Genomic DNA, 19,395 nt, shown 5'->3' with positions numbered 1-19,395 from the left:
ACACAAGGATGCACCCATTCACACAGGCACACACACTTAACCCCACACTGGGGAGCTGCACACACAGCTTTATGGACAGCTGATAAGAACAGGTTTAGCTGGTGGCTACTGTTTGAAGCAGGTCAAGCAGAACAGGATCTGTTAATGTCTTTTTGTTTCTATAGTTCATACTGCAAAAGACTGCATTTTGCTTTTTTTGTTTTGCTGTTTTATAAGACAATAAGCAATTGTCTCAGATGCACACATGCTCTCACTGTTGAAGGGTTGGTGTCAGTATTGTGCCCGCTCAGGGTGTGTAAACGCCCATTTTTTGCCCCATTAGGCACAGTTTGATCGTGCCCCTGGGAGAACACCACATTCTCTTGGTCTGTAAGACTGTTCACGAGAGGTTACACTGCAGATTAATAGACTGTCTGGTTTACCGTTTTATTTATGCATGTGGGTGCTAAAGTGGGCCACTTGTGAAAATACGTTTCTTTTTTTATTTTATTCCTGCTTTATAAAAAGATCTTGGGAATGAAAATAAGCTGTTGTGATACGTTTATATCACCACATATATTTTGACTGTTACACAGAAAAATCCCTCTCAGACTTGTTTTAAAGCAGGGGATCCCAACCTTTTAGTTAAGGAACCCCTTTATACAACTGAGTGAACTGACGACCCCTGACTAAGTGACATATTTTATATAATATTCTGTGTATAACTCTAACAGCACAAAGCAACTAATAAAATGTTTTAGAAATACAATGAAACCAAATAGTGAACACAATAACTGCAGGAAGTTTATGTAAAATGAGCAATTTGGATGAATTTTGAGAAGATTATTTCCTGTGAATAGTACATCAGAGACTTTCTATTTCCTGATCCTTTTTAAGAACCTTTCATACACCTTTCTTTGCCCTGTCGCTTGGCCATTGTTCCTTTTGGACTTTGGTTGTTCTAACTGCCTACATTTCTACTGCAGGATGAGGCTGTTTAGCATCGTGTGAAGACTTTGTGAATATAGCTCGTGTTCAGGTCTTTATCTTGCCCTTATCCTGCAAGATTGTTTTTCCTAATTGTCTGTTTTAATAATAATCTGATAATCTAAACTTTAGAAATAACATTTCATATAGTTTTCTACAGAGAAATGAATGAAATAATGAGATATAGATATTATGCCCATTAAAGTCAAGAAGGCCTTGTGACCCCCTGTGAAGCCTTGGCAACCCCTAAAACGGGTCAGGACCCCCAGATTTGGAAACAGCATTTCAAAGTATATACTTTGAAACCTACTTATACCTACCTTATGCCTACTTATACTGCTTCTAATGTTTTGCTTAACATAATTTTTTTCCACATTATAATTGAAAAAAAAACTCTGAAAAGGGGCTGGGAGCAGATCCAATCTTTCCCTCTAATTCAGAAATTTGCTTGCAGTAAGATTCTCTTTTCTCTTTCTCCACTGCTGCTTGCACTAGGTTGACGGGGACAGAAAAGTGCGTATCAAGATGGCTGGCAGAGTGTTACAGGGAACCTCGGAGATTTCAGATTTCTTTGTGAGTGTTTTGTTTAGAAGTCCGTTCCCCTGAGTTCCCTGTATTAGACAGCGGATGGCTTTTGTATTAGTGAGGTACCTAATCTAGCTTTCCCAATGTTTATTTGAGTCTTAGATTTGAGAGAAATGCAAAGACATCGCTCCCTTCAGCAGCAGATCAACTTTGATCAGATACACCTCAAAGTCAGATATTTTAGGGGACATAAACATTAGAAAAACATTTTTTTTGAGTTGGGAGCTTTAATTAAATTTACAAATACGTCTCACTGCGAAAGGTGCTTCAGTTGGGATATTATTATTCAAAGTGTTTTCATCATGAATGTAATGAAAAACAAGCAGACTCCCAATAAGCAAGTTGCTTAATTTTTAGCAGATGGCAGCTTCAGTTCCTCGGGGTTGCAGGAAAGGCAGAGCCGATGTATTTCTTGCCATCACCATAGAAAGAATTATCCCAGGTATAAGTTTGGATAATGAGCTCCTTCCCTCCCAGGCTCAGACGACACCTGTTGATGAGAAACAATAAATAAAATTTGAATTGGAAAACGCTTATATGCAAGAAACCATCTCAGGACATGAAGGTGTACTCACTGTTTCCCAGGGCGAGCGATGTAGCAGAGGCTGTATAAGGCAAAGTCAAACTCAGGGCTGCAGCCGATGACTGCAGAGCCGACCTGCTTGTAGTAGCCCTCCCACATGAACTGCATCCCCATGACATCAGGGTAGGTAGTCCACTGAGAGCAGGTAGCGAGAAAATGAAGGGAGTGCTAAACCTATCACAGTTTAAATCAACATATTGAAGTCTATATTGTGAATGCTTACAGGTCCATTGAAGCTGTGGCTGTAGTAGTTCAGCTTTCCGCTTTTCTCCAGAAGATAAAACTGGATCCAGTTGTGGAAACCCGACACCTTTCCTCCTTTGATTTCTCCTATTACAAAATATGTTTTTTAAGTTTTAGTTTTTTAATAATACAAAGTAAATATAGTTGCAGGGTTTTTGTTTTTAACAAAAAAATCTGCTCTGTCCAAACCTGCAAAAATGTGTTCAAAGCCGCTGGAGTCCAGTTTCTTATTGTTGCGAGAGTACAGACCGAACCACATCATCTTCAGGTCCTGAATAAATTCCTCCTCTGATGCATAGACGCCTGAAATTTTAGAATAACAAGCACTTTAAACATCAGAGCAGAGACTGTGAGACGTGAAGCAATTTAGGTACTTTAAGGCCCAGACACGCCAAGCTGACTTCAAAGAGCTAGTGGTGACAAAGGCCGACTGTTGTGCGCCTCAGGTCACCTGTGTCTTGGCCAAAAAGTTGCTCTTGAACACAATGCAAAGACGACTGCCAACGGCCTGCTAGCATGTCTGCTGACAGGACAGATTCAAGTCGCTATCTAGCAAATTAGCACATTGACAACACAACCCGATGAAAAAACAAATTATATTTACTGTAATGAAGTAAACAATAACACAAATAATTACTGACCGTTTCTGCTAAAGTGCTCTATGGTTTAAAAAAAAATCTCACCTCATTTACTGAGTTTGTTTGGCCTCTTGACTTTAGCTGTTTGCTTAAGTTCCTCACTTCTGTTTCTCTTCTTGTGCAGTGAACTGAACTCATATCAGAGTGAGTTTTCTTACCAGCGAGCTCCACTGCCTCTGATGCCAATTCAACATCCAAAAAAACAGGCAACAAGGGCAAACTTGTGGAGGTCATACAGCAAAAAATAAGGTGACAGATGTTCATCCACGGCCCAACGTTGACCAACAGCCGACCGTCAGACTGGTATGTGACAGCTTAAAACCTTTTGCACCTGAATGCATCAAAAACACTCTCCCTGTCTGAATAATATCTTGAACTGAATCTGAACACATGGCCATGACACAAATATTTTTATATTCTGTGTAATTTACGCTTTCAGAGAATATGATTATGTCTAAAGTTTGTCATTAATATACAGTAATAATTAGCTTATATTTAATAGGAAAAAAACCTCTCCCAGTAACTCCAAAACTTCACATTTCTAAGTTTTCTCTAGTATTAAAGTAGTCAACAACAACAAATGAGTAGTGCTGTATCAGTATCAGGATGTGTATACTGTGTATTGTTTATGTACTATACTTCGTACTATAACACATGGAGTTAGTTACCCTTAGTGTAGAGGAAAGCAAACAGCTCTCTGCCCAGCTCAGTGTTGGACATGGTCTCCTTGAGGAAGGTTTCCTGCTCAGCCAGCTGCTGAGGACTGAAGTCCTCCGTCTGTCCTGTCATCCTGTTGTAGTTGTCCAGCACAGCCAGGAGGGCAGCGTAGGTCGGTCTGGAGAACAGAGCCTCCTCATTCAGGTACTGGAACAAGCTGGAGGCACAAAAACAAACTTAAGATGACACAGGAAAAGTGACATCAAGATCAAGAAGAAGAGAAGACATTGCTCTGTTAAGACCGTCCTCTTACGGTTGAGAGGCGAGATCGTCCTTGGAGCTGGTCTCAGAGTTGGGCACCAGAGCCTGAGGGTCAATGATCAACTCTGAGGCTGAAGCCTTGTTGGAATCCAGAGCGTAGAGCGTCTCAGAGAGAGCCTTGATCTCAGCATCACTGATCACACTGCCTCCACCACCACCACCCGCGTCACCTGCAGACCATCACACACACGCACGCACGCACGCACGCACGCATGCACGCACACCAAGATAATGTCTTCATTTATTTCTGCATTTCTGAAGCACGTGTGGTATTAACTGTAGTGAAGGTTATGAAGTGCATTGTGAAGTGAATGAAGTGCACATTTTAAGTACTTTACTTGATAACTGTCATTTTGTGGTGCTTTATAATACTAATTTAGAGGAAAAGCTGTACTTTTTACTCCATTAAGTTTATTTTACAGATAAAAAATATTATTCAAATTAGAGTTACAAAAAGATCAGCACATAAATATAATGTGAAATATCTTAAGCGGCTGCAACTTTAAAAAGCTGCTTACATCAGTTATGTTAATATGATAATGTAAAACACTCTGAAAGGGGTCATTCCTCATGACTACTTTTACTTTTCATAGCGTACATTTTGTTGGTAATACTTATTTATTTTAGTAGATTTTGAAAAAAAAGACTTGTATTGGAATATATTTATATTTATTTTTTTAATTTAAATATTTTTGCTGCAATATTATTACTTTAGGGGGGAGCAGGGTACAGGGCAGCGCAAACTGAACCTTTCTTCTGCTCTCAGTGTGTCTTATAGCACAACAGCAGCATCTGCTGGTCAGATACACTAAAAAGATTTGACCAAGAGAGGCTGGCCACGCAAGCTAACAATGGAGGAATAAGTATTCAAATCCTTTGCTTAAATAGAAGTACTGATACCACAGTGTAAAAATACTCCATCACAAGTACAATCCTACTTCAGCAAATGTAAAGACGTATTGTGAGTAAAGTGTTCTTTAAATGCCAAAAGTAGAAAAACAAGTTTTGCCAAAAAGTGGCCCTCGTGATTGATAATAACTTACATAATTGACGCTTGATCGCAGAAGTGTAACTCATTTTAACTCCTTAATATACTGCTAGCTTTAGTCCAGTAGTTTCTGACCCTTACTAAAGGTCATAAGATAAATCAGAGGCGTCATGAGATGATTAATGGGAGACGGATACAGAAACAAAGTATTCAAACAATTCTTTTCCCTTTTTTTTGTGAAATATTTGGTAGTTTGAGCCACAAAATTATTTCTATGGAAACCATCTGAGAAGTTTAGAGGGAAAATCTGTTTTTGGTGAATCTGCTGACAACTGGTAGACATCTGACTGAGAAACTGATGTATTTCAGAGCAGCACCATGGGGCAGATTGTTTGACTGCTGACTGCTTAGATCCAGCGTCCACCATGTGAACATGACCAGGTGTCATATGCAGCTGCTGACACGCAGAAACCTGCAGACTAACGGTGTGATATTCTGTGTGGCACGTGAGATAGCTGTCGGTGACACACAGTCTGTCTTACTGTCACAGAGGTCTGCGTAGTCGCTGCAGCAGTTGTTGTACTGGCTGCATTTGGAGTTGCAGTGGCACTTGTTTTGAGAGTTGTATTTCTCACCACATCTGCCTTTACATGATAAGGCTCCAGCTAGAAGGAAAAGAAACACACTTGTGGCATATTTCCTCAGAAGTCTACAATGTGTTAGTTGTAAAATAAGCTTTTGTCACTCACCTTTGCAGACTTCAGCGTAGTCAGAGCAACAGTCTTTGAAGCGCTCACAGGACGGGTTACACTGACAGGTGAAACTACTGTCTGTTCCAAAACCACACCGACCCACACACGAGTCCAGGGTGTCTGAGAACCAACAGGACAGACTTAATGACAATCCTGTTTATAACTGTATTATATAGTAATACACCTCAAATAATAAGATACAATAATAAGATATAATGAAATTACTACTGAATATCTTACTGCTGTATCCCTGGTGGAACAGGGTCACCCAAAGTGCAAGGACAGCGACGACCTTCATCTTGGCTCAGCTGCAACCTGAAAATAAGCTGAACTAACTGTTATCTTAACCCCCTTTTATAGCACATTTCACGTGACCAAACCTCGCAGTAACTCGGCCCATAAGTCAGGATGTGAATCCCCATCGACATCTTCAGATCAGATAGGTAGATAAAATCTGTTTTCAGGTGTGACACTGTAACTTCTTAATTATAAACATTGGTTCATAATTGATTTGTAAAGGATTCATGACTGATATGTTGCAGTAGGAACCTCTTAACATTTTTTTTGGAAAGGTGCAACTAAACTTTCTATGTCTTTTCTGTGAATCTCCACACCTGTGTAGCACACAGGCGTCACTTTGATGTATCAAAAATAAATCCTTATCAAGGTGTGAACTGTGATAATGACTGCCAGCGTAGACATTAGGTTATTTTTCTGACAATTTAAATCCTGTTGAATTAAAATTATTAAGCAAAATGTCCTCTTTAGCCCAATGCATTTTAAGGTTACATTATCCAAAATTAAAAATTTAATTATTTTGTATATATTAAACATTAAAGAAGGAGGAGCCTTTAGTGTTTCTTCTGCCAGAGTGAACAGATGTTGTATTTCACAGGGATTATGCAAGACAGCTCTGAATACTCAGAATAGCTCACCTGCCTAAGTGTCCTCCCTCATGTTGATGTTACATGCTCCCTCTGCAGGTGTTTTTTCACTGGATTAAAAAAAAAAAACACCATACCAGACAGCAAAGATGCATGTAGGTCCTTTAAGTTATGCATTCAAATAAGATGTTTATTTATGTCTGAGGCTTTCAGGTGCTTTCAAACAGACAATGCCAAAACACTTGACAACTGAGAGCAATAAGAGAGAACTTAAATTTAAAGCAAGCACAGTTACTTTGCAGTTCTCTCGGGAATTGCTCCTACTGTCACTGCAGTTTAAATCACTGTTGTCATCTGTAAATATTTATGAAATTGCAGCTTTTTCCTTCTTCCTGCTTGATCAGAAATGCTAAGATTTGAGGTCAGAATCATCATGCAATCTGTTGATGGAATACCCAGTGTCAAGTACCAAGTAAAAGTAAAAGGTAAAAACCCAGCATAGTAAATATTACTTAAATAAAAGTATACTTACTTAGAGTACCAAAAGTAAATCATTGGACGATAACTTGTGATGCACTAATGTGTAAGTGTTACTCATGTTACAGCTGGAGAGGTGAGGCCTAAATACTTCAGGATAGCTTAATGTATAATGATACATCATATTTTATTTGATTTATATTTTGGATTCATAATTTGAAGCTGTAAAGTAACCAGTGACTAATATTGTTAGAGAAATGATGTGGAGGTAAATGTAAAATCTTGGCTATTCAAAATGAAGTAGATTGGAAGTATAAAGTATCACAAAATGGAAATACTAGTACCTCAAAACTACATAGTGTAGTACTTGAATAACTGGACAAAGTTACATTCCACCACTGAGAATATCAACATTTGAAAATGCAGCTGTGCTCCCGCACTGTAGGGGACGCTGCACTGTTTTAAGTTACGCTACTTTGAGCGTTTTTGTCCCTCCGCGGCCTCCTTACACAGCGTGGAGTTCAATGACGTTCTGAGCTTTCATAAGTCAGCTCTCCTCTTCATGGTGCAAAGATGTCTTTATCCTTTTTATTAAGAACAATTACGAGAGATGTTGCAAAGGTGGGCGCATTAAACTTTACTCTTGTCATGTTTTTAACATTGAACCTCAACATTTAGCCGTCACGAGCTAGTCTTTCAGTTCGCTTTCTTACTTTCTGATTGAGCAGCTCAGCGTCACTGGGCCAGTTTCAATGGGTTAACTCATTCTGAATTCATGTTTGTAAGAAATCACTGTCGGTCAGTATGTCTGCAAAATATTTAACTGATAAATGGTATTAGTCGTGACAGAGTTTTGACACATGCTGCTGTCTACCAAAGACAGAGTAAGCTGCGTCACTGTTTTTTTTAATTTTATTTTTTATTTCTAAATTTTTGAAGTTACTGCACACTGTGTGATACACCATCTCTCCTCTGTGATCCTCAGGTCAACATCTGCCAACATGTCCAGTCGCTACACACAGGCTGTCAGCTTCTGGCCGCAGATAAAGCCCTCCTGATGAAACTGCGGAAAAACACCGGATACACTTTCATTAACTGCAAGAAAGCACTGGAGAAGTTTGATAATGACATAACACAGGTAACCCCTTCTCTCTCATAACAAAGGGTTCCCCCGGATCCTTAAAAAGTCTTCAAGGGTATTAAATTATCTAAAAATAAGACCTTAATTGATATTGAATTGACTTAAATTCATCTTTCAAAATTCTTACAAAAAGTTCAGACATGGGAATCAGGATTTTGGGAATCTCTTTTTTTTCCTGACGTGTTGTAAAATCAATCGGGAACATAGCCTTTAATTTTTGTTAAATAATTTCAGAAATTCCCTTTCCAAAGTCGACATGAAGGGAATACAAGCACTCAGATCTCACATGCATAGTGAGAAACACTAAAATCGCCAACAAAAAACACCCAGAAATACCAGATATTTGCCACTTCTGTTGGTTAACCAAATGGATACCTTAAAGATAATACAATATGTTCTGTTTTCTATGTCTTCCTCTATGAAAAGGGTTGTGCAACAACAACTGATGCAGATTATCTCACCGTTTCACTGGATTAAAAAAAAACAGTGTTTTATATTAAAATAAACATTTGAGCAATCTAATATTTTCCTTAGTCAATTTCGGTTATTAGAAATTTGGTCTTAAACTTCATTCCTTAAGCTGCAGGAACCTTGTCAACCTCTAATGCATTCACAGTACAGGTGCGGTGTGCAGCGTACCTGTGCGGTGACCACTGAAACAACCAGCTGTGTAACTGATGTAACTTAACTTTCAGGCAGAGAGCTGGCTACATGAGCAGGCCCAGAAGGAGGGCTGGACTAAAGCAAACAAACTGGAGGGTCGCAAAGCCCAAGAGGGTCTGATCGGCCTGTTTATAGGAGATAAAGCTGCTGTCATGGTGGAGGTAAGGCCAGTGGGTCAGGGGTTAACTCCCAGCATCATTATGTCAGTTGATCACTTTCCAGTTAATGACATTCAGCATTATTTGTTATCTTTGTCTACTTGACACAGGTAAACTGTGAGACAGACTTTGTCGCCCGCAATGAGAAGTTCCAGCAGCTGGTGAAGGATGTGGCGTTTGCCACTTTGGCTCACCATCAGAATAAAAAACAAAGCCAGACAGGATATGTGAAGGTACGACCACATACTGACTGCAGGAGTTAAACCACAGCAACTTCTTTCTTCACTGTGAAGCTGAAAGATGGAAAATCCCGCAATTTAATTTCATTTAATTTTCTCTTAATATGTGAACAGACACATTATGTGGGCGGCTATACCGATGTGGCTTTATACTCCAGTAAAACCAACTTGTTACAATAGATCTTTTTCACAAAAGTAGGAACAGAAGGAAATACACAGGTGTAAATAATACGATTAAGGATGGCTGAATTCCATTTAGCTGCTTCAATTTCAGGGTCCTGGTATTTTGCACACTGGCTCACTGTCATTATTATTTGTTATTATTATTTGTTGACAATTGGTGTACATAAACACTTAAAATGTCCTCATGTGCTTAAAACTATAATTAGTGTGTTCGCAAACAATTTATCTCATTTTTAAATGCTGAAAGTAAAATGTTTCTTGTTTCCCATTTACTGTAAATGTCTTCTAGATGTCGATATAACAATATGCAGTATACTATATAACAACACACGGCTGTTTGTAAAACTGTTCCCGCAGCCCTCTTTAGTTTGCTCCATGTTTATTCTTTTAATGTACGACATTTTTTTCAGAGTATCCTGGCAGGTGATGAGTTAAACAACCTCAGTGTGGATGAAGGTGCTTCACTTGCTGACAGGGTGGCTCTCACAATAGGTCAGTGAGAAAATGTTACTTTTTTTCCTGAAGTCACACTGCTTCAGTTATCTCTAAAATGCTGTTTTTATTTTTACCAGCATTTCAGGATCTCAATTCAGCATTTTCACCAGTGATGATGGCAGCGACACACGAGTCTGAATTTAAGTTAATGCTGACAACATGCTTGCTTTTGTTTTAAAACATAGCTGGACAGAGACTTGTTCTTCTGGACATGCTATAAAAAGAGTGTGAGAAGTGCAACATATATACATACATTTTTTTTGTATTCCAAACAGACAAGCATTTGTGAAGTTGGCTGGTTAGCATTGTGGCGCATTCAGCAGCGTAAGAGCCAGATATTTTCTTCAGGAGTCGGTAAAGACTACAACCAAAGCCAAACGAGAGTGAACTTTGGTCTTATGTTCATCAGCTGGACACAAACACTCATCTCTGCTAACAGCGTGCTGCATCTGCTGGATGTTTAAAGGAGAACTACTCCTTTTCAAAATTCATACATGTTATTTTTATGATCAAAAACAGAAGTGAACATGAACACCTCTCTTCGAAATCAAAAAACTAAAATGCTAAAACTTAAGTTCTTAGATGATGAATTGGGAAAAATGGTCTCAAGTCTCAAGTTTTCTAAGATTAAAGTAACTCAAACATGTCATTAAATGCCATTGCTGTAAAATCAGTTTATTTCACCTTTCATTGATAAAACGTGTTTCTCTTTTTTCTCTCAGGCCGCCTTGGTGAGAACATGTCAGTGAGGCGGGCAGTGACTGTTGGTGTCCCTGCTGAATGGCACATCGGTTCGTACATACATGGCGCCGTGAGCGGCCAGACTGAGGTGGCCATGGGTCGGTACGGCTCCCTGGTCGTATTTCAGGGTGGAAAGGAGGAAGAGCGGGAAGTTCTAGGACGTAAGCTTGGACAGCATATAGTGGGAGAGGCCCCAGAGTCCCTGGGCAACATGGATGACCTGCCTTGTGGGGAAAGTGAGACACGCCTGCTGCCTCAGACCTTCCTGGGAGACCCCAGCAGGACTGTGGCTCAGTTCCTGAGGGGCCAAGAGGCTCGAGTGCTGGACTTTGTCCGATTTCAGTGTGGAGAGGCAGCCAGTGGAGAAGCAAATTGAAGGGAGGGAAATAATTTATCAGAAAATATTTGTCACGTGTCTTTATGTAATATGGAGAAAAATTGCAACTAGTCATTTATTCTTGAACATTCAGACCATCACAATCATCAATTTCAAAGCAGAAAATTTACAGTAGGTCTACCGGCACTGATGCCAGATGAAATTACCAGTGCAACAATAAAATGATTTCTTCTGGAAATCTTAAACCATGTTATTTTTTTACTACTCACTGTTTTGAATAATAAGAACCACTTGAACATCCTGTTAATCAGGTAACAGGATGTTAAGTGCCAATCTACCGGAATAATTTTCATCTTTTTTGGGGGGATTTTTTTTTTTTTTTTTTTTTTGGCAATTTTTGCCTTTAGCAAGCTGGAAGCAAAGGACATTGTATTTGTACACGGAGTGCCTAATCTCTCCACCAAGCTACCAGGTGCCCCTATAATTTGTATCTTTATGAATACTTTCTGAGTTCCTTAGTATGGAATAAAACTCCTTCCTCTGGCCAGTTGAATTAGATCTTTACCCACACTGGTTGTTTTTTTCAGTATTAACAATGCAGTCCTTCACAGTTCAGTTTAAAAAAGGTTTATTGTGATTACACACAAACACTGAATAAGTCTCGGGAGCAGACTGAAGTGTTTCAATAATACAATCACCTTTATGCTGTTTACATTCTTATCATGTTGCTGGCGTTGGTGGAAGAGTCTTGCTATTGTTACGCCCTCTGATTTCTACTCCCTACTCCCGCCAACATTGTCTCCGAACTTAATGACATCACCTGAGTGCACACGCACTAACTTGAGTATAGCTTTTCCATTTTCATCCAGGGAAACTAAAAAAAAAAAAAAAGCTACTCATTAAACATTTAAGTTAGAGTTCAATTTATTTATACATCCAACTGAGTGAAAATAAGTCCATATTTCCCACATTTTTATCCTAACATGTATGTACATATGAGGTGCAGTGGAAGAAATGATCATGTCAAGACAACTTTTCCTATTCTATATGCACTCTCCCTAAAAAAGTGCATTGTGAAAGATACAAATATACATTTTCAAAGAAAGATAACCTTAAAACTCACCCATAAATAACAAAAACAGCTGTTGCAATAATGAAAACAACATGGATATACATATGTGGATATAACACACTTTTTATAAACATTGCTGACTGATGCATTTCAGGACTTGGGAGGTGCATGCAATAAGAGCTGGTCATGAGTGATGAGTCAAAGGTATACTTGGCAGGATTTTCAAAAAAATGTACAGACGCATAGAGAAATAACCCCTCTAAATTCTCACTTACGACCCACTGGATGTGTTTGATGGTTTTACTGCAGGGCTTCTATCCTCTGCTTGTATTTTGCAATTTTCTGTGTTAAATACTAATTAATATACTTATAAATACTGATTTAATGTTAGAAATCTTATATTGTCTACCCAAGAGAGATAAAGACATGCTGAGTGGAAAGGGAGGTTTCACTAATACTTTCAACTTTTGAAGTTTTCTTATTCTGGAATATTTCAGTTTGTAGTACTACATACACATCTTGTGTATTATTTTTATTCAGGGCCAATAATGATTATTAATAGGCAATGAGACCAATAACTGAGATTTGGAAACAATATGCATTTACATTAAAATGAAAGTCTTTCTGTCAATATTTAGAATTTGGAATATAACAAACTCCAACACAAAACTTTTTAAAAATGCCTTTTGCAAATGTTTAATCAAAACTAAGACTTCCAACATCATATACAGTTTGTCAGCAACTTTTTTTTTTTATAAAGTCAAGAGAAAATTAAAAAAAAAAGGTCTCCCTGAGTTTATACATATTAAAGGTTCCTCCCATGCTGACACTTTCCTGGCACTTTTTAATTAATTTATTTTATTGGCGATCATTAAAATAAAACACCGTTACCAAATTGGCAAAATGCCAAATATCGGCCATGATAATTGGTCAAGCTGATAATCTGCCCACCTTTAGTATAATCATTATAACCTTGCTAAAATAGTTAAGTTTAAGTTGGCCTGAGACTTTTGCCCAGTACTGTAAATACAAAACATGACAATTTTAAGTGCAATGTCCATTCCTGAAGCTAAATAAAAAATAAGCAATTCCCTCCCCTATACTATTTGAATTGCCTCCCCCGTTTTCCGCCTCTCCCTCCACTCTTTTAAATAAGAAATAGTCCCTTAAAGGAAGCCTTTTATCATTATTAATCATGAAATGAGGGCTGTGGCATGTTGCACCCCTGCAGAAACGCGAGCAGTGAGGCTGTGGAGTCGAGGCCTGTGATTGGCTGTTGCTACACGAGCTGAGGTGACATCATCGTTAGCAGCAGTTAGCCGGTGTCCTCCTCATTAGCTCAGAAAAGATACGAGACCGTCGCCCGTCTGCCATCAAACAGCTCCCAAAAACAGACATGGTGAGTAAAGATATCGCTCCAGATTAAAATATCCAAATATGTACCTTTAATAGATATTTTGTAAACGACAGCGCCCTGCTTTTTATTTGAATATTTTGAGAACCATTACTGTTACGGTTGACCCACTTTAGCTAACGTTAGCTGCGTATCTCTGACGGCCTGCTTCATTCAGGCTTTAAGCCTTTCGCCACAATCCTTTTCTCAACTGTGCTTTAATGGAGGATTAACTAGAAGCATCTTAACGTCAAACTAACGCCAGTCTGTTTTTCCCTTTGTGCTATTTTATCGCTGTCTCAACCAGTCGGACTTCACAGAGGACCAGATCATGGGTGAGTTCACATCTGATGAGCAAAAAGGGACTCCTCTTTTTAATGGTTAAGGTTATGCCAACAGATCATGGTCGTAATATTTGAAATATATTTTTAAATTCGCCACTCTGACCCTGTAGCTCGACTTTTCCCTCTACAAACCACTGGAGCCCCCCAGGTACCTCATCCTGACAGACTGAGAGCTGATAAACTAATCATTCAATAACTGTGTGAGGTTCAGTGTTAGTGTGCTCATGTTTGTCACTTGATAAATGTGATCTGAATTCATCACGTGTGCCACTGTATGCTATACTAACATAGAAAAATAGAAATCCTTTAGTAAAGCATGTGGGTGTTTTTGCACGCTGATGTTAAATAATTAAAAAAAAAAACAGGTTAAATATCTGACATGGCAGTCATATTAAAAACAGGGTGTGTTTTAGCAGTATGGATCACTGTGTTTGCTCTTCACTAAATACTTTTTGCACTCACTAAAAGAGAAACCGATTGTTGAAAACCACTTACTTGATGGTGTTGCAATAATAGGACAGAAATCTTGGAGGAGTTGGAAACAAATCGTGCTTTTAAGGATAGAGTTCACTCCCAATAACCCCACCCACTGACACTGGCAAGAGTTTCTGAAGAAAACGAGTTTTGTAGGTTTTTTTATTTAAACAAAACAGGTTATTTCAGTTTTTCCTTCAAAGTGTGTTTTCTTCCTATTTGATACCAAGTAATACCTGAATACTGATTACTAAAAGCTGATAATGTATCATCAGGTATGGAAGAGCTAATACATGTCATTATTTATGAGGTGAATGCATCAACAATAGGCCACGGTACTCTGATGAGTGTTCATGTTTTTATCACATTTATTTTCCCAGAATGTTTTGACAACACATTTTTGACAGTATCAGCTGATTCGTTACCTACCTATGCAGCAGTGTAGTTGCTCCTGCCATTGAACTGCAAAAATAGACTTTTTGCATGGCTCATTGTAAAAATAATTTGTGCAGTGGAATCAGACGATCTTCACAAACGACTTAAATGACACATGTAGAGTACTTCTGTGGGGTTTTAAGCCCTTGGATGTTATGCATTGTGTCTGCATGTCTACTTCTCTGTCTCCATATCAGAGTTCAAGGAGGCCTTCCTTTTGTTTGACCGGACGGGTGATGGGAAGATCACCTACAGCCAGTGTGGTGATGTTATGCGAGCCCTTGGACAGAACCCTGTTAATGCGGAGGTGCTCAAGGTCCTGGGAAACCCTAAGTTAGAAGGCAAGCCTTTGATTCACCAGCCACAACTTAAATACAACACTTCAGCCCATTATACTGCCAGTGCCTTGGCAACAGTTATGTTGGGTGTTGTGTGTACAATTAAAATCCCTCATTACAACCACAGAGAACTAGTGTGCTGAACTGCTATTTTGTTGGGTATACAGCGCATTTTTTTTAGTTTTCTTTTAGTATAGGTGACCCATAAAAGACTTGCAAGTCCTTTATTCTTAATGAACTGTGTAAGGTCCTCTGTGAACAAATGTTAACAGTTAGTATGTATGAAGGTGTGTAGAATGTGCAAAAGTTCAGTGCAACTTGTATGTTTATTGGAAAGACAATACTTTATCTTGTACTCTTCATTAACTTCAGTTAGCAAACAAAAGAACTTCTTCGCCTGTGGAAAAGGCCAACTAAATCCTGTGCATGTCTTCCTGACATCCATACACATCTTACCTTTTCAAAACAGTTCTGGATGTGTAAAATAGTAATTGAAAAACCACAAGCAACTTCATTTTTAAGTGTCCTCTGTTATTGATTGACTTGCAGAGATGAACTCAAAGATGCTGGATTTTGAGCAGTTCCTGCCCATGCTTCAGGCCATTGCTAAGAACAAGGACCAGGGCTCCTTCGAGGATATCGTGGAGGGTCTACGTGTCTTTGACAAGGAGGGAAACGGTACAGTGATGGGAGCAGAGCTGCGTCATGTTCTCACCACACTAGGTAGGTCCACAAAAACCTGCAAAACACCAAGACTTGTCATTAATCATGTACGAGTTAATTAAATCCCTATCTAGTTGAGTTAACTGTCTTATTGTCATGCAAAGCAAAATCCTTTCAGGCATTTATCTAAGCCAAGAACAGTGTAAACAAACGTACTGTCTCTTCTTTCACAGGCTCATTCTTTTCTTAATTGTGTCTCAAAACCATTCTTCGTTGTGTTCCAGGTGAGAAAATGACAGAGGAGGAGGTGGAGACTCTTTTAGCAGGACATGAAGACGCCAACGGCTGCATTAATTATGAAGGTAAAGCTGCAGAGCATTTAAAATGATTCACTGAAGTGTGCCTCAAGATAATGATGCGTCACTACTGTTGTGGATTTACAAAACAACGAGAGTCATTGTGTCTTTGTGTCACATGCTCACTGACTCGGTGTTCCCGCCTCACAGCCTTTGTCCGCCACATCATGTCCGGCTGAGCAGAGGGTATGAGCAAAACCATGAAAGCCCTCCTCGCTGCTGATCTCATGATTCAGACAGAGAAACAGCTCACCACTGCACAGAGGCCTCACTGTCCCCCAGAGAGTGGGTGTTTGTACACGTCCGAACATGCAGCGGCAGTGTGGTACAGCAATTATAGTCACTTTCTTATATCTAAAAGATTTTTGGTTACGCCCCAGAGGCAGCTTAAGTAAGTCAACAGGAGTTATTTACCAATGGCATCATGCCAACAGTGATAGCCAAAAGAATAAAATAACTATAATTGCAAATTATATGAAAATGAGGCTCCTGCATTTACAGAACTGTCAGTGAAGCTTATTCTGTGGCCTCTGAGCATTGGTGGTGTTCTCTGACCTTAATTTTCTGACTTTTCAACCTTAAACCTTTCTCTCCTGCAGTGGTCCTTTGCCTCTCCTGGCTGTAGCATCCCTGCATGTCTCTATTTGGCTCCCATGATCCACGTCCACAGTGGCTTTGAAAGGAAAATGACCGTACAGACACTGAGTGTGAAAGTGTGAAAATACAAGGAACTAGAACGCTGCAAACAAATATTTTTTAAAATGTTGTTATTTTCATTTAATTTCAGTTTAGTTTATTAAATCTATTCTTATTAGTAACTAGGTACAAAAAATAGTCATTAAAAAAAGAGATGCTTTATACCAGGTATATTTTATTTTATTTTCATTTTTTATTTTATTATTTTCATTTTCAGTGGTGTTCACTGCGGGAATCACTAAAATTAAAATGGCAATAAAATACAAATACATGGTTATTTTAATTAAAAACTAAACAAACAAAAAAACAACAACAAAAAGCAGACTTTGAGTCCTAGCTTTGATAATAGTCAGTATTGATTTTAAAAAGTATTATTTATATTATTGGTTTGTTTTCATCGACCCAATTGCCAAATCTCCATTCAATCTTAACTATGTTCTCTGCTTTTTGTAACAGTTAAAAAGCTGATTAATTGTGTCTTAAATGTTCTCCTTCAGTTGCCCTACCAGGCACGCTGCTGTCTGCTCTGCGGCCACGCTACACCTTTATATTTTTGTCTTAAGGCCACGACACACCAAACCGATGGTCCTCCATCTGTCCGCCCATGTTGGACCAACGACGAGCGCCTAGGGTCCTTGTGGCCGTGGTGTATCCTAACCATCCTAACAGAAACGTTTCCTGATGGTTTGTGTTGTTGGTTACTGCCGCGTGGTAAATACGCTGTGTTCTTTCAACATTCGTTTGTCTCGTTAATGTGCTAACTGGCTAACTAGCGTCATAGTGGTCTTCCAGTTTCCTGCTTTTAACGATGAACACAAATGACTGCCATCTGCTGGTATGGAGGAGAACATCCTGTCGTGCAGGCGCGTGCTTCGGTTCGGTGTGTTCTAATGCAGTTTTTTGGCTGAGACGTGTCAAAGTGAGGTGACACAGCGGGGTGTGTAGCAGCCTGTCCTCTGATGTCGGTTTGGTGTGTCTTGGCCTTTAATGCAGTTGTTTTCTTTCCAGATGTCTGACCTCCTGTTCTTCCCTCTCTTTTCCCAAATTGCTTTTCAGTTTTTAATATTTTACCAAATGTTGGTCAGCTCTGGTCTTTGGTCCTTTTCACTGGCAAGGAGAGAGCTTGTATCCTCGCCAGCAGTTATTGTATGTGAAGTTTGTTCCTGCTTTTGTCTGTGTTACGATTTAATTTTGATGTTGTGTTCCTGTTTCTCTCTGTCATGACAGAACTTGTTCGGATGGTGATGAGCGGCTGAGGATTTCAGAAATACGCTTCCAGCTTTTATTTTACTCTTGAATGTTTTTGTATTGTTTGTCTTGTATTGTCCTTCTATCCTTGTCATCCTACCTCCAACAAGCCTGTTTTCTTTTTCTTTTTCTTTTTTTTTTTACATCTGTATTTGATTTAAAAAGTGCCTTTTCTGTAGAAACCCTTTCATTTCATTTTCCAAACATTACTCAGCCTCACAAGAACAATCTGCGTTCCTCTCATTATTAGACCTGTTCCATCTTTGTCAATCAACCTGTCAGTCTTGTTGTCAGCAACTTTTTTTGTTTTTGTTTGGATGGATATGATAATGTGACATGTTACATTCAACAGTATTGAATAAACATTATTTCCAAAGAGACTTTTGGCCTTTGAGTCTTCTACCTAAAGCAGTACTGGAGAGGATCCACTGCAGTCTGTACTTTATCAGTAGCGCAGTACTAAATTGTCATCTGTAAAGAGTGAAAAGAACAGGACCTAGGACAGAACCTTGTGGAACACCATTTGTGATTGCAACAAATTCTGATTTTACAGTTCCTACTGCTGCACACTGCTGTCTGCCCACGAGATCTTGAGCCAGCTGTATGCTGTTTTATCGAAGCCAATATAATCTAACTTACTTAAAAGCTTTGCATGATTAACTGTGTCAAAAGCTTTGGAAATGTCAATAAAAAGAGCTGCGCAGTGTTTTCTGTCATCCAAGGTAGAAATTATGTAATTTAAAACAAGAGTGGCAGCAGTAACAGTGCTGTGCTTTTGTCTAAAACCAAACCTGTGTGGACTTAAAATAGAGTATTCTAAAAGGTATGATTTAAGTTTTTCCATTTGCTAAAGATTCTAAAATTTTAGCAAGGCATGACAATTTAGAGATAGGTCTGTAGGTGAAAGGTTAGAAATATATGTTATATGGTTAACTAAAATAGGTGCGTCAAATTTATCCTCACCAATAGAATATTTGTATCCAAAGCTAATAAGGCATTAAAGACTTCATCAGAAGAAATGGGTCGAAGCATACATTTTGGCCAATGAGGGGGGGGGGGGAATTAAAAGCAGATAAAAATTAATTTAAGCCTTCCTTATTGTGACAGGACATTCGTTCTGAAGCGCCTCAAATTAACCCAGTAACTGGCCTCAACAATACGCCTAGCAAGGACTCAAGACATTGCTTTTTCTGTGGATTTTTGGAAATGCTGGTTCATGGTGATTTTGGCTGTTTTTGAAACATTCAATGCTATGGCTTGTCTCAGCACGCTATTTTATGCTGTTTTGTTGTGTTTTCATCTGTTTTTGGGACAAGCCGTGTTTT

General features: G+C 38.9%; 3 protein-coding genes across 4 annotated transcripts; 2 read left to right on the top strand and 1 right to left on the bottom strand.

Annotated features, from left to right (window-relative positions):
- Positions 1-1,758: 1,758 nt before the first annotated feature.
- Positions 1,759-6,048, bottom strand: endou (endonuclease, polyU-specific). The gene is made up of 9 exons (XM_042505687.1): positions 5,974-6,048; positions 5,731-5,853; positions 5,524-5,646; positions 3,986-4,163; positions 3,684-3,889; positions 2,567-2,680; positions 2,358-2,464; positions 2,127-2,269; positions 1,759-2,041 (listed from the first exon to the last, which is right to left on the bottom strand). The coding sequence occupies exons 1-9, from the start codon at positions 6,029-6,031 to the stop codon at positions 1,921-1,923; spliced, it is 1,173 nt and encodes a 390-aa protein (XP_042361621.1). The 5' UTR covers positions 6,032-6,048; the 3' UTR covers positions 1,759-1,920.
- A 1,561-nt stretch (positions 6,049-7,609) lies between these two features.
- Positions 7,610-11,194, top strand: tsfm (Ts translation elongation factor, mitochondrial). Its single transcript, XM_042503764.1, has 6 exons — positions 7,610-7,715; positions 8,080-8,232; positions 8,931-9,059; positions 9,167-9,289; positions 9,889-9,970; positions 10,696-11,194. The coding sequence occupies exons 1-6, from the start codon at positions 7,668-7,670 to the stop codon at positions 11,088-11,090; spliced, it is 930 nt and encodes a 309-aa protein (XP_042359698.1). The 5' UTR covers positions 7,610-7,667; the 3' UTR covers positions 11,091-11,194.
- A 2,218-nt stretch (positions 11,195-13,412) lies between these two features.
- Positions 13,413-18,450, top strand: LOC121955713 (myosin light polypeptide 6). Of its 2 annotated transcripts, XM_042503777.1 has the most exons (7): positions 13,413-13,522; positions 13,824-13,851; positions 14,967-15,110; positions 15,657-15,830; positions 16,055-16,132; positions 16,277-16,312; positions 18,050-18,450. In XM_042503777.1, exons 1-6 carry the CDS (start codon positions 13,520-13,522, stop codon positions 16,303-16,305), a joined length of 456 nt encoding a protein of 151 aa, XP_042359711.1. In that variant the 5' UTR covers positions 13,413-13,519; the 3' UTR covers positions 16,306-16,312; positions 18,050-18,450. The 2 variants fall into 2 exon arrangements, with proteins under 2 accessions (XP_042359711.1, XP_042359719.1); XM_042503785.1 differs by lacking the exon at positions 16,277-16,312 and having other exon boundaries at positions 13,414-13,522.
- Positions 18,451-19,395: the final 945 nt, after the last annotated feature.

This window comes from Plectropomus leopardus, chromosome 2 (assembly GCF_008729295.1).
Source record: "Plectropomus leopardus isolate mb chromosome 2, YSFRI_Pleo_2.0, whole genome shotgun sequence".
NCBI lineage: Eukaryota > Metazoa > Chordata > Actinopteri > Perciformes > Serranidae > Plectropomus > Plectropomus leopardus.
The sequence above is the reverse complement of the archived record's forward strand: the minus strand, read 5'-3'. Positions and strand labels throughout refer to the sequence as shown.